The 13,879-nt window shown below is 47.5% G+C and overlaps 1 protein-coding gene across 1 annotated transcript in view; it reads right to left on the minus strand.

Annotated features, from left to right (window-relative positions):
* LOC111855148 (MICOS complex subunit mic25a) overlaps nt 1-13,879 on the minus strand; it is a 76,148-nt gene that overhangs the window by 8,635 nt on the left and 53,634 nt on the right. Inside the window, exon 7 of the mRNA XM_023833863.2 lies at nt 10,367-10,502. Coding sequence (XP_023689631.2) covers nt 10,367-10,502 — 136 coding nt within the window. The remainder of the gene's footprint in view (nt 1-10,366; nt 10,503-13,879) is intronic.

A 13,879-nucleotide genomic window follows, 5' to 3' on the forward strand; every position in this document is an offset into this window, starting at 1 on the left:
TGATACATCCCACAGAGCTGTTTTCACGTGCGTTCCATCACACAGACCTCGAGTCAGCAGATCAGACACTCTCTGAAGCAACTGGCTTGCTCAGGAGCCCCACAGTAAAATCACCATCCCAACACTGGAATTTCAACTGGAAACCTCTTGATCCAAAGCACAGTATCTTAACCAGCTGAGCCACATACCGTCCCCGCAAACCTGCAACACCGTGGCAAAATCCTGACACCCAGTGGAGGGAGGTGCTAAAGTCTTCCCTGGAAATGTGCTTATGGGTCAGTCCATAGCTATCATGGGTCTGCTGAAGAGTGAGTTGCCACAGAAGACGTCCTTCACGGTGTGATTACCACCACGCCTACCAAGGGAGAAGGTATTACAGCCATCCTCTGAGCTTCTCGTCACACTCCTTGTGGTTCTTTCCCTTGACATGGGAAATCTCTCGTCACCCTGGAGAGCCAGAAAACTCAGGGCTTTCATAGCCCCCCCAACCCCAACCCCCCACCCCAGAGATGCTCAAATGCATCCTGCTGTCCCCTTCAGTACAGGTCAGCCACCTTATTTCCATTTTTAGACAAAATTGACATGGGTTGGAGGAGTGAACTGTCACCTGGCCCATGTATTTTAAGCCTGTAATGAATCTATTAGGGGAGCTTGTTGGGGGGGCGGTCTGATGGGGAGGGGGGGTTCTAACAAAGCCTGAGCGGCAGCACGTTGGCGGAGCTGAGCAGAGTAATCCACAGCTAGTCAGAGAGCGGGCCGGCTCTCCACGTCCTGCTGCTCGCTTAATCTCAAAGGGCCAAGCAGCACAAATGTTTAAATAATCCCCGACCAGAACAAAGCGGGGAAACAAAAAGACAGAGCTTAAAAATCCCATTAAGCTGCTGCTAGAGCCGAGCCCAGCAGCCGCTGCTAATTACATGCAAAGACACAAAGTTCCGTTTTAAGAGGGCGGGGGTCCCTTTGAAAGGTGCATCTTGCTCAAGAAGGATTATCACGCAGAGGCCTGCTGTCAGGTGGCAGCATCTGAAACAGCTTCCTCAAACTTTAGGGACAAAATGCAATCTTGCAGCCTGCTTCAGTGCCTGCACCGGGAGATCAGAAGGTACCCAGCTGCACTCCCGCGGAAATGCTCATCGCCGGTCAGGCTGGCTCTTCCCTACACTTCAAATGGATCCGGAGAAAACGTAAGATGATGGGTCACACAGTGAAGGCCAGAGTAGGTCACTTACACAGCACAAAACACTCATTTGCACATAATTAACCACACACACACACATTCAGAAGCTAAAAAATAACCAAAAACACATCAAACCACAAGAAACCACACAGAAAATGCACAGGCAAAGACATACGATACAACTCACAAACAGAAACTGGCCGAGAGACACCCGTACACTGATGTTGTTCAATAGCGGTATCAGAATCATACTGCAATGCTGTCAATTTAAAATGGCGTGGTTGTATCAAGAAAATTTCGGTATTCGATGAAAATGAACATCTTTATCGCACGCATCAAAATACACTTCATGACGTTACATCACGTAGTGGTCACACTGAGTCTGTGCTTTGCAAAGGGCCATCGCCACACTCGTTTCACAAGTTTTTGTGCAGACAAGCTACAGAGATGGAAGAAGGAAATTGTTGCCCACTGACCACATCTAGCTGACAGGCAGGATATCAGATACAGTGTTATTTTGGCTTAAAAACTGCATGAAAAGAGAACCCGCAGAGCTGACAGCCCCAGTATGCAAATGCTGATACAAGGTGGGGGGGGGGGTGACGTGTCTAACCTGGAGAAGCCTTGGTTTCTCACTCACCCTGATTTACACACTTGAAGGTGGTCCGGTGTGCATGATAACAGAGATAACACACATGACAGTCATGTAACAAAGCGGTAATTACATTTCGTGCTTCTGAGGCTTATTTAGCCCACATGCCAGTTCACAATCACATTCCTTTCCCCAGTGTCGAAATGTATGCAAGGCTAAACGATGAACTAAACAAACACATATATAAATATATGCACGTCCAAATCTATGCATTGAATGGAGTTTAACTGTTCTATACAAATGCATTTCACTGATAATGTTAAAAGTATAAGCTATTGCTGTTGGCCTGTTTATTTCAAACAATTGTTTTAAAGTATCGATCTGACATTAAGACCAAGGTACCAAGCTGTTATCGACATCAAAGTCAAAGTTCTGGTATTGATCCAACTCTGTCATACACACACATGTAGTGAAACACAAGTACTCAGACCTAGAAAGGGAAACAAACCCATGATCACAGCACTGGCTGTTCTGATGCTTCTAGTTTGGAACAGGAGGACGGGGGACTTGATGTTAGTGGGCTACTGGTTCCAGTCACACTCCCGATCCGCTCAGCCTGGCTTTATAGCCCAGCCAGCTGGCAGCCCAGGCAGCCGGGGTCCCACACAGCTGGCAGCGTCTGCTATCAGCCCCCTTTACCCCCATATGGCTCACAGGGCACCATGCCCCAGTAAACAGCAGCACTGCAGCAGGAAATGGGCTGAGAGATGCTCTTCTTTTTAAAGGGGAATGCAAACAAGGAACAGCAAGCCAGTCTAATTGTCTTAATTTATGAAAGCAAAAATAAATATTAGAATCCTTTCCAGCTAGTGAATCGATTGGCATTTCCATTCTGTTTAATAACTGTTGCGTTCTTCACTGGCTCCCACTGAATGGGCAGGTGCTGGTCACAGGAAGAGAGTGTCCAAGATGACATTTTTTATACGTCCAAGATGGTTTTAGACATACTTTTTACTTTTTATTCCACAAATGTCTTTTGTCTTTGTGTTTGTATACTTCCTCTCTGCACATTTCACTGGGCAAACAGAGGGAGTCCTCCTGCCATTTCACTGGGAAAACTGGGGAAGTCCTCCTGCCATTTCACTGGGTAAACTGGGGGAGTCCCCCTGCCATTTCACTGGGAAAACTGGGGAAGTCCTCCTGCCATTTCACTGGGTAAACTGGGGGAGTCCCCCTGCCATTTCACTGGGTAAACAGGGGAGTCACTGGGCAAACAGGGGGAATCCTCCTTGCATTTCACTGGGCAAACTAACGAAGTCCTAAGGCCACTTCACTAGGCAAACTGGAGGAGTATTCCTGCCATTTCACTGGGCAATCTGCAGGGAGTCCTCTTGGCATGTCACTGGGAAAACTGGGGAAGTCCTCCTGCCATTTCACTGGGTAAACTGGGGGAGTCCCCCTGCCATTTCACTGGGTAAACAGGGGAGTCACTGGGCAAACAGGGGGAATCCTCCTTGCATTTCACTGGGCAAACTAACGAAGTCCTAAGGCCACTTCACTAGGCAAACTGGAGGAGTATTCCTGCCATTTCACTGGGCAATCTGCAGGGAGTCCTCTTGGCATGTCACTGGGCAATCTGGAGGAGTCTTCTTGCCATTTCACTGGGCAAATGGGAGAAGTCCTTCAGCCTCTTCACTGGGCAAACTGGGGAAGTCCTTGTGCCATTTCACTTGGCAATCTGGGGGACTCCTCCTGCCATTTCACTGGGCAAAAAGGGGAAGTCCTCCAGCCACTTCACTGGGCAAACTGGGGGATTCCTCCTGCCATTTCACTGGGCAAAAGGGAGAAGTCCTCATGCCATTTCACTGGGCAAATGGGAGAAGTCCTTCAGCCTCTTCACTGGGCAAACTGGGGAAGTCCTTGTGCCATTTCACTTGGCAATCTGGTGGACTCCTCCTGCCATTTCACTGGGCAATCTGAGGGAGTCTTCGTGCCATTTCACTGGGTAATCTGGGGGCTCCTCATGCCATTTCACTGGGCAAACGGGAGAAATCTTCCAGCCACTTCACTGGGCAAACTGGGGACTTCCTCCTGGCATTTCATTGGGCAAACAGAGGGAGTCCTCCACCATTTCACTGGGCAAAATGGGGGAGTCCTCTTGGCATTTCACTGGGTAAACTGGTGGAGTCCACCTGGTATTTCACTGGGAAAACTGGGGGAGTCCTCTTGGCATTTCACTGGGCATACTGCGGGAGTCTTTCTGGCATTTCATTGGGCAAACTGGTGGAGGCCTCATGGCACTTGTGTTCCAGCAAGGTTCAGTACATTTGTTCCTTTGTTTCTGTACAAAGATGCCTAGACACCCCTGCTTAGTGTAGCAGGGCAGAAGCACGCACGCACACACTCATGTTTGTATCCACATTTTTCTGGGGACCGTTCATTCATTTCTATGGGAAAAACCCTAATCCCAACAATGACAACCTTAACCCCTATCCAGCCCTAACCTTAATCATAAGCAATCAAACAAAATAAAATAGTTTTTTGATTGCAGTCATAGATTTTTCATAAATTTGAGTTTCCCTTGTGGGGACAGATAAAGGTCAAGATATCAGGTTATCATCACATTTTGGTGACAATAGGTCTCCACAATGTAATATATACATTCCCACACACACAGACACACACGGCCAATCGTATTCCAGCTAAACCACCTGTATAGTAAAGGGTTAGTTAACCTGCATGAACAGCATCCTGTGTAGCGCATGAAACACAGAACAACTGACCAGGAATAATCTGGCACAATAACTTGGAATAGATGGCATCAAACCAAAATGTCTCTGCTAGGGCAAAAGTTTGAGAGTTTCAGCATTTTCTTTTCTTACGAGTTTGCGAGTTATAACTTTGCAGAACGCAATTTGCTTCCAAGTAAGCCATTATGTCTGAAAACAAAACACAGCAAAGGAAAATAAAGCCGCCGCATGCCGGAGATAATGGTCTCCAACCTGCCTCATTTCTCGTTGGGAGCCTCACCGGTGGATCGATGCACTTTCTGAAAAGAGGGAAAGGCTGTTTACTGCAGGGGCCCAGACAATGCCAGCACTCTAATCAATTGAAGTGCCGCTTCAGCTGCTGCCCCCCCCTTGGTACAGTGCCTGGGTTCAGGTGGGAGGGCAGGCTGTGGGTCCAGGTGGGAGGCCAGGCTGTGGGGTCATGTGGGAGCTGTGTCTTCTCCGTACTGCACAGACGTCTTCTTGTTGAGTAGCCAGCAGAGTTTTGTTGCCAGCTCTGCTAACAAACTCTCTCGTTTCCGATAAAAAAAATAATCCAACATCAGGCAAAAACTTCTACAAATTCCTTCATCCAATTTCTCACCCCCCTTCCTATTAATATGGTAATCCCCCAACCAAGGCCTGTGGCCAGAAGATGATTTTGTGGGGAGTCCGGCACAGATCCACCTCGGTAGGTGCTGACCGACTATAGAGGGTTCAGTCCTGTAACATTACTTCCTGACTACGTGCCTGCCCCACTCTTATGGGGTCAAGATTGGGTACGGGCGAAAGCTCAGTAAGTCTGTCAAAATCATGTTCTGGGTGCGAATCTCAACCATGCATTAGTATCAGACTGAAGTGGAGGTGATTAATCCATCTAGCATCCTGTTCCAGCAACACCTCGCAATCACAGTGATCCCACTGCTGCCTCATGGTCTCTCAGGACCCCCAACCTCCAGCCCCCCACTATCAAGGAGACAAGGTCATCTGGGCTTCTACAGCGACAGGAGGAGAATTCTGAGGCTCCCACCAGCTCAGCTGTCCATCCAGCAAAGAGGATGCTTAGGCACTATGTCAGGGAGCTTCAATGAAGTCCACCAACACCCAGCACTCTAACAATGTACAGGCAGGTCATAACTACCCAAAACACTGCAGGGAGAAAGCGGCACACCTGACAAACGCACACGCCCCCCCAGGGTGGAATGACAGGCGGAGCTGGTGACAGGGGGCACCGGTGGACCAGTGATTAGCATTCAGTGGCAGGTTGGCAGGACAGCGACCATCTCCAATGCACCCCCCTCCCCCCACATAGCAAGAACAGCTCGTGCTGGGGGTGTATTCTTCTTCATTAGAGCCCAAGTGATGGGCAACTCACACCAGCTTCCTTCTCCCTAGCTTCCGCGACGTGCCCGACCTCTCCACCGTCTCCATCTCCCACCGGCACTTTCCGCTGCCGTTGCTGTGATTTTAATTTTTCCTCACGCTAATGCTCTCCATATACCGTGGTGTCGCCACGACAGGGACACTGATAAGAGGCGCCATTTATCAAGCACCCTCTCAAGCCGCCTCTCACGCTCTGACAGGACACATACGCCCATGTTATTGTTGCTGTTTACATGCTTAGCGGGCCTGCGAGGTGCCTGACGCAGCCTTGGAGGTGCAGACGGCGTTAGGCAGCCACGGCGGCCGAGGAAGACTCTGCTCCTCGCTCGCTATCCCACAGCAGAGCACCTCCCTTCCACCAGTCATTTGCCTCGGCAACTGATGCCATGGCAACTGGAGTTAACCAGCCCAACCCAACACCGCAAATCCCAAATTCTCCCCCCGCCAGGCCTGCAGCTTGACAAAGAGGAAGCAGCTCCGGGCCGAGGCTCGTTAGCTGTGGGCCCAGAGAAATTTCGGCAGAGCCGGCGAAATGGATCGAAGGTAACATATTCCTGCAATCCGACAATGAGAAAGCGAGCGGAGGGGCCATGATGGACGGCCAGGATGTTTAATGATGGAGTCTGGGTGGGAACTGCACATCAGGTTTAGGAGATGCTGCAAAAAGGACCCGGGGGGGAGGGGGGGGGTGGGATTCAGAGCTAAGTGACACGGCGGCACTTAAGCGTCACTCGAAAAACAAACAGCGTGTTTCTGCAGGGTGGCGGTTAACAAGCCGGGGCCCCAGAGGGCCACACAGCGAGCCGGGGCCCCATGGGGGGGCAACATAGTGGCCTACATCGGGAAGAACGCAGCTACGAGAGCCCGGCTGCAGAATCTGCAGGACCCGGCCCATACCTCTTGTTCCCCCACATGCAGCGTGCATACCATGCACTGTATGAGAACATTATCCTGTATGCACGAGTCTCCAAAATTGCAAATACTCACTTCCAAAGGTAAAACTTTGTGTAGTGTTTTGTGCAGTATTACCCCTAGGGATGGGCATTTTTGATCATATTTCATTTCGAGTAATCCACAGGTTAGAGAAACGAGTACTCGATTAATCGGGGGTGGAGTTTAAGCAAGGGGCGGGGCGTTTGCGTCACAGTATACAGTAAACATTTAAAAGTAGTAACAGCATGAAGTGAAGCTGAAGCGCTTTTTCTACATGACGCATTTTATATAAAATTTATCACATACCCTAGATACATAAATATGTATATGTTATATTACAAATTGTATTTATCTACACAAAATGCATGTGAGCTTGAACTACGTGCCAATCATAAAGTAGTGGATGCGCTTCTCCCGTTACTTTAAAACAACGGCAATTGAAGCCCCGTAATCCTTGCAGTGACCGTTTTGCGCGATCGGACAGTATAGTGGGGCTCAACGTAATTCATTAAACGTTTAAAACCTTCACCTTCAACAAAACTAATAGGCAGCAAGCCTTCTGCTGTCATTTCTGCTATTACTGCGTCGTCTTCTCTGCCCGGCCTTTGTCGCATTTCTGTCTGATGGTGGAATCTCTTATGCTCGTCTGACTGCTGGTAGTGGCATCGGCATCATCTGCTTTTTTGTGTTTATGTGCAAGATGATAACGCATCGAACTCGCTGTGGAGTTGTAGACGACTGTGACGCTGCTCATCTTACACTTGACTGTTTTTTCGTCAAGTTTTTCAAAGTGTTGCCAGACATCGCTGCGCGCTTTAGAAGCCATTTTCGCTCTGTGCTCCGGTCTTGTCTCTAGACCGCAACTTCTCACAGCCGTAACCAATCAAATATCGGACTACCGCCCAAATACCAGCATAACCAATCAGAAAGAATGAAAGTAGTTTAATTTTTAAAAATGCATTTTTAGAGCCAATCGATCGTCATTTTCATGCTCGATCGTCGCTGATGGGTTCGAGTAATCGATTAATCGAGTACTCGTGCACATCCCTAATTACCCCATATTAAATAACAAAAATGAAAAGCAATGGGCATCAGCATCTGCATACAGTCAACGGTCGAGACCAAGGCACTGCCAGAATTTTCAAGATAACTGATGCTACTCTTGAAAAACACTGAGTTGCAACACATTTCTTACTCTAATGCTGTTATACACACACATTAATGATTGTTGCATTGTTATTTTAAGTGGGATATTCCGCAGAAATGCGAGGTAAACAATGGCCAAACAAGCAGAAAGACTGAAGCGTGCTGCTCCACAAGCGAGCAAAGCGACTGACATATTTACCGCATAGAACCGTGTTAGTTTTAGTTGTGCAATTTTTTATCATTGTACCGATATTTCAGAATTGTGGCAGTTAACTGAATGCCAGACACATGGCCTGTTCTCTTGTAGCTCAACAAGGAGAGAATTGCCCTAAAAAGGCAAAGGTTGTGGGTTCCAGTCCCTAAATTGTAACCCTTCCCTCTACTATAAATCGCTTTGGATGAAGGTGTCAGATAAAATATAATTAACACACTGCACCTTCATCACAACGTAAATATTAACAAGTTTTACAGACATTTTAAGCATATTTTACAATTTAAAAATAAGAAGTCAGCTGGTTGGTAGTGAAGACCGAACAGCAGTAGGTGCTTGGTCCAAAAATTCATACCTAAAAGCACAGTGATACGCGTACACAGACATATACACAGATATTTCTGCACATAAGCACATAAAGTATATTTAAAAAGTTAAACAATGTTGAAACAAGCGTGCCATTATCCGACTCCTCCGCTAGTCAGGCGCATCCAGCACTGCGATGCTGCAGAGCTGAACAAGGTCAACAGAGACTGCAATGGGGTCAAAACTTAACAAGAACAGGACGCTGAAAAACTAATGAACACAACTGGCACTCAGCTTTGCCTAGATGAGAGAGGAAAATTTGTCAAAAACACAGCGGTATTAGCACAGATTTTCTCTCATAGGGACAAAACAACACAGGGTATCAATGCAGGTTTCCAAGGTTAGAAGAAAATCTGAAGCTCATGATTCCTGCTGACCAGCACTAGTGTGGTTGAGCGTGATTCAGCCTCAGAACTGCATCAGAGCCTAATGTGCAAAGAATGTTTTCAAAAGGGAGTTTTAAGGTCTAGATCCGGCCTTAAACATCACCTCATTCTTCCTTAACTCAGAACCTCTGTGTTGACAGTATGGCGTCTAACGGACCAGGCTTGTGAGAAAAACCACAAAGGCCTCAGAGTTCAAACCCTAGCAGTCAAATAAATAAATATGGAAAAAATGTACCTGGCCTCTCCAGGTTTTGAAATAATCTGTCTGCCAAATATATTATAAAAATAAAACAATCTCCCTTGAAGAAAATCATCTCTTGAATGGTGTTCTGATGTTTAACCTTTAGTTTTCCTCTTCCAAGCTGAAATATTAATAACAGGTAGAGTGGCACAGAAGAGTGAGGATGCGAGTGAAGCCTTTGAAGAAGAGCAGCACAGAATCACATCTCCCTTCCTGCACAGTGGAGGAAACTCAACCAAAAACAGCAACACGGCTCTACCCTGCCAGGGACAAAGAGCACCACTTTCTCAAAAGTGCACTCACTGAGAATGAAATTTTAAAAAATCATCAGTTTTTGATTATTTTTAGCAACATCAAAATCTCTACGGAGCTGATAAGCAGTGATTTCTGGATCCGTCACTGCGTTGCCACTGCGCACTGTGTGTGTGAGTGAGTACTTTGTCAGAAGGAAGATTATCAGACGCTTTCAGACAATCATCCTTCACCAGCATGTGACTATTTTTAACTTAAAAAGGTAAACTGTACATTCCTCCCAGAGGCCCTGAGCTCAGCCCGCTCTGCCCATCACAGCCACAGGACCAGAGGCCTACTCCCCTTACATTCTGCTGTAACAAACAGCAGCACGCCTCTCATCCACCCCACCGGCCGCCTTTGTTTCATGACTGTAATAAAATCCCCTGACTCTTCAATGCATACAGAAGGCTATATAGATTAGGGAAGAGAAAAAAAACAAATGTTTATAGTGTTTTTAAAGAGTGAAACATACCGAGGGAATGAATGCTCGTGTTTATTCTGAGAACAGCCCGGCTACTCAAATGACAAATGACTCAAACACAATGTTGGATCGCATGGGCAACCTGAGGAGATTTACTGAGAACCAAGCCCCCTCCCTGAAGAATTTGTCATTTTCCCTCTTGGGGGAAGGGGGGTTGGTTCCCCTCTGTAAAATAATAACTGCGTGGCTCTGCTTTACCACTTTGTGTGCATTTACAGGCGATGTTTGCGATGTTCAGCAGCTTCCACCTGTCTTACTCACAGCTAAACCCGAGAACTGTGTGCTACTGTCACGCTCCCCAGTCCCACCTCTGCCTTACAGAAAGCACATGAGGTCTTTTGCCATCCCCTCACAGTCAAAGATGATTGGGGGGGGGGGGGTTGCTTGCCTTCTTGACGGCGTTGACACACTGCATGTACTCCCTGGCCAGGTCCGAACAGCCCAGCGTCTGGCCCTGGTTCTCACGGTAGCAGTGGAGGATCTTGTCCTGCAGGCCAGTACAGACGGGCTCTGTTCTGCGGGGCCTGCAAACACAGATGTAGAGGCTGTTAGTTCTGTTTTCTCCATTGCTCTTAATTTTTCTTCATTCTCTGCCGCTTCTTTGAATCCATAACCCCAAAAAGTAAACACTTACTCCCCTAAGTGAAACATCTGTTCCTTCTCCTATGGTCACACTAGAGCGAAAGAACATTTGCCACTCATTCCGTTCCATTCTAGCTACTTGATGCAACAACCAGAAAATTCCTGTTTCACAGAACTACAAAACTGAGAATACTTATTTTATGCACATCTGCACTATTATGACAAGAACTTTTTTTAAATATTAAACTGCGTGAGAAGGATGCCTTTGTGTGGTTATGACAAGAAATAACCGGGGCATTAAACCCTTTATACCACTAATGTGTACTTGCGTAACAGTTATGTCAATCTCTGTTTATAACACATCACTAGCTAGCATGCTTCTCGTGTAACTTGCCATACGGTATTTTCAAAAGCCAAGCTATTGCAGTATCTTGGCAGGGGGGGTCCCACGATAAAATCTGCTGAATGAAACTGCAGTGGAACCAGGGGCGGGCAAACTTCTCTGGGGGCCCTAGGCTGACATGGATGGGTAGGGGGCCCCTTAAGTGGACAACTGAGGTAGGCCTATTTTTTTTGAAGCCGAAAGAGAAATGAGAGGGAATGAAAATAGTGGAGCATCAATAATATAGCAATCAAAGTGTGGGGGGCCAGCGAAAAAATTCACCAATCAGGGTGGAGGCGGGAGTGCTGTCTGTAAAATTCACCAATCAGGGTGGAGGCGGGAGTGCTGTCGCGGCAGCAGATTGATTGGCCAAATTTAAGATAAATTATAATATTACAGATTATGCTATTTTACCCCAAACTGTTATATAAATGGCTTGGAATGCACATTTCATACTCCTTCCATATGTTTTGTGACTAAAGTGTCGTTTGCCCCTCCGCCCCCACCTAATTCCACCCCCGCATGGACCATCCAAACTATGGCAGTATGCTATATAATCTGGTCATGCCCATTATCGCTCGACTCGCAAAGACACTGGATATTCTTCGCTCTTGCATACCTTTACACACAAGTTATTCTGTGTATATCACGCACCCCAGAGCAACAGTTTTCATGCCCTCTGGTCACTTGTTGGCACAGAGATGCCAGGGGACGGAAGGTCAGTTCACACACTAGAATGAGCCTTCTGCTACCCACGCCTCCATCGGCAATCCCAGACTGCCTGGCCGATTAGGCATTCATCTCTGTCGCGGTCAATCACGACTCCAGCCTTAAGATGAATTACAGGAGGAGCTCATCCTGCTTGTTTGTGGGCCCAGGCAAGTGGAAAGGGGGCTCTATCTCTTTCCCTCCTAAGAAGCCAACAGAGACACAATTGGGCCTCCCTAAACCATTGCAGTAAGAAGTGTCTGTCTCTCGCTAATACAAACCCTGGGGAACTCTACCACCTCTGCTGTGGCGAACACGCAAACAGAAGACGTGGACCTAATCTTCCGAGTCGCCGGAATCTTCCAACTCAAACCGGTTTTATTTATTTATGTATGTATCCGCATACCCATTAGCTTATTTACGTATCTGCCTTGCTTCCCGCGTGACGGGCCGGCACATCCTCTCTGCTCACAGCAATTACCCGCGTTTGCCACATATAAATGACTCCCACAGCCACAAGCTGCTATACTGTTTTTTTTTTTTTTTAGGTGGGGAGGAGAGAAGGCAGCGAAGCCACAGCTCGGACCAATCGCCCGTAGGAGGAAAAATATTCATTATCACCAAACTGACATTATAACAGTGACTCACAAAACAATGATAAATAACCCAGAGGCAGTGATAAACGGTCACCTTGGCAACCTCTATGGAGTGACAGCCGTGGCAGCAGGAACGGACACAAAGACTGACAGGCTAACTCATCTTCATGTAGCTAACAGGTTGGACTGCCCTTCACAAATTCTTGGGTATGTGCGCACACACACACACACACACACACACGTTTGTATTCATATCATTGTTGGGATCGTCCATTTATTTCTATGGGAAAAACCCTAATCCCAACATGATAACCCTAACCCACCACTAACTATAACCTTAAGTAACCAAACTAAATACTGTACAGGACTTCTGAATTGTTTTTTTCTTTTGAAAGTGTTTTTGATTGCAGTCACAGATTTTTATAAAACGGACTTTCCCCCTGGGGGAACTGAAAAAAATGGTCCCCTGAACATCAAAATACCAGGTTATTATTAATATATACACAATATCCATACATCCATCCATTTTCCAAAACTGCTTGCCCTATTTAGGGTTGCGGGGGGTCTGGAGCCTATCCCAGAGGCTGCAGGCGCAAGGCAGGGAACAGCCCAAGATCACACACCATACACTCACAGACGCACACCTATGGGCAATATGGTAACTCCAGCTAACCTCAGCATGTTATTGGACTGTGGGGGGGAGCTGGAGTAACCAGAGGAAACCCCACGACGACACAGGAAGACCATGCAAACCCCCCCCCACACAGAATCCCAGAGGAGACTCACACTCAGGTCCGGAGGTGTGAGGCATCAGCGCTGACCAGCACCACCGCATCGCCCAAACACTATATATATATATATACACACACACACACACACACAACCATCCCCTCAATACACAAATGGCTTCACACACATAGACACACAAAGCTCTTTCTGCACCTATGCACACAAACACATACTGTATGTAAGGCCAATCCTTCCCTTCTGAAAGTGCCTCTTCTGCACTCCGCACACGCTGAGCCCCTGCAGGTGCTGGTGGGGGCCCCCGGTGCTACTGATCTGCATATTGTCTCCCAGGCTGCACATTCTCATTAATGGTCCTGATTACCCGGCACTGGGGGGGGGGGGGGCTAGACAAGAAAGGTTAAACAAACATGTTTCTGATCACATTCTTCTCCTGCTCACAGACGGGATGAAACGAAGACCTCTGTCTCACCCACAAGGCGTGAGGCCGGCGACTGCAATCATGGGTCACATTCAACCAGTGTGGCTTCCTAACAGCTCCTGCCCGCCGATGGTTACCCACGTGCCCCGAGTGTAAGGCAGGCTGTAGCGACACTCATACATGCCCGCTGGCAGGTGAGTAGATGCCCGTTTCTGCGTCACTTCCCCAGGCTGGACGAGCCAGATCCAAACCGGACAAACAGAATTCTTCCCAGTGGTTCAGTCCGTAAAATGTAGGAGATAATTGACCGTCGTACTTTTTATCACCATCAGTGGGGGGGGGACGTGAAAGGTTCGAAGGCATGATATTCAGTATGTCAGAGCCAGCAAGGAAATCTGACAGACGGATAGAAGAAATTTGCCAGCTTACCCACCACCCAGATCCCATATCCCACGCTGAACACGT

Source organism: Paramormyrops kingsleyae, chromosome 6, assembly GCF_048594095.1.
Source record: "Paramormyrops kingsleyae isolate MSU_618 chromosome 6, PKINGS_0.4, whole genome shotgun sequence".
In the NCBI taxonomy this organism is placed as follows: Eukaryota; Metazoa; Chordata; class Actinopteri; order Osteoglossiformes; family Mormyridae; genus Paramormyrops; species Paramormyrops kingsleyae.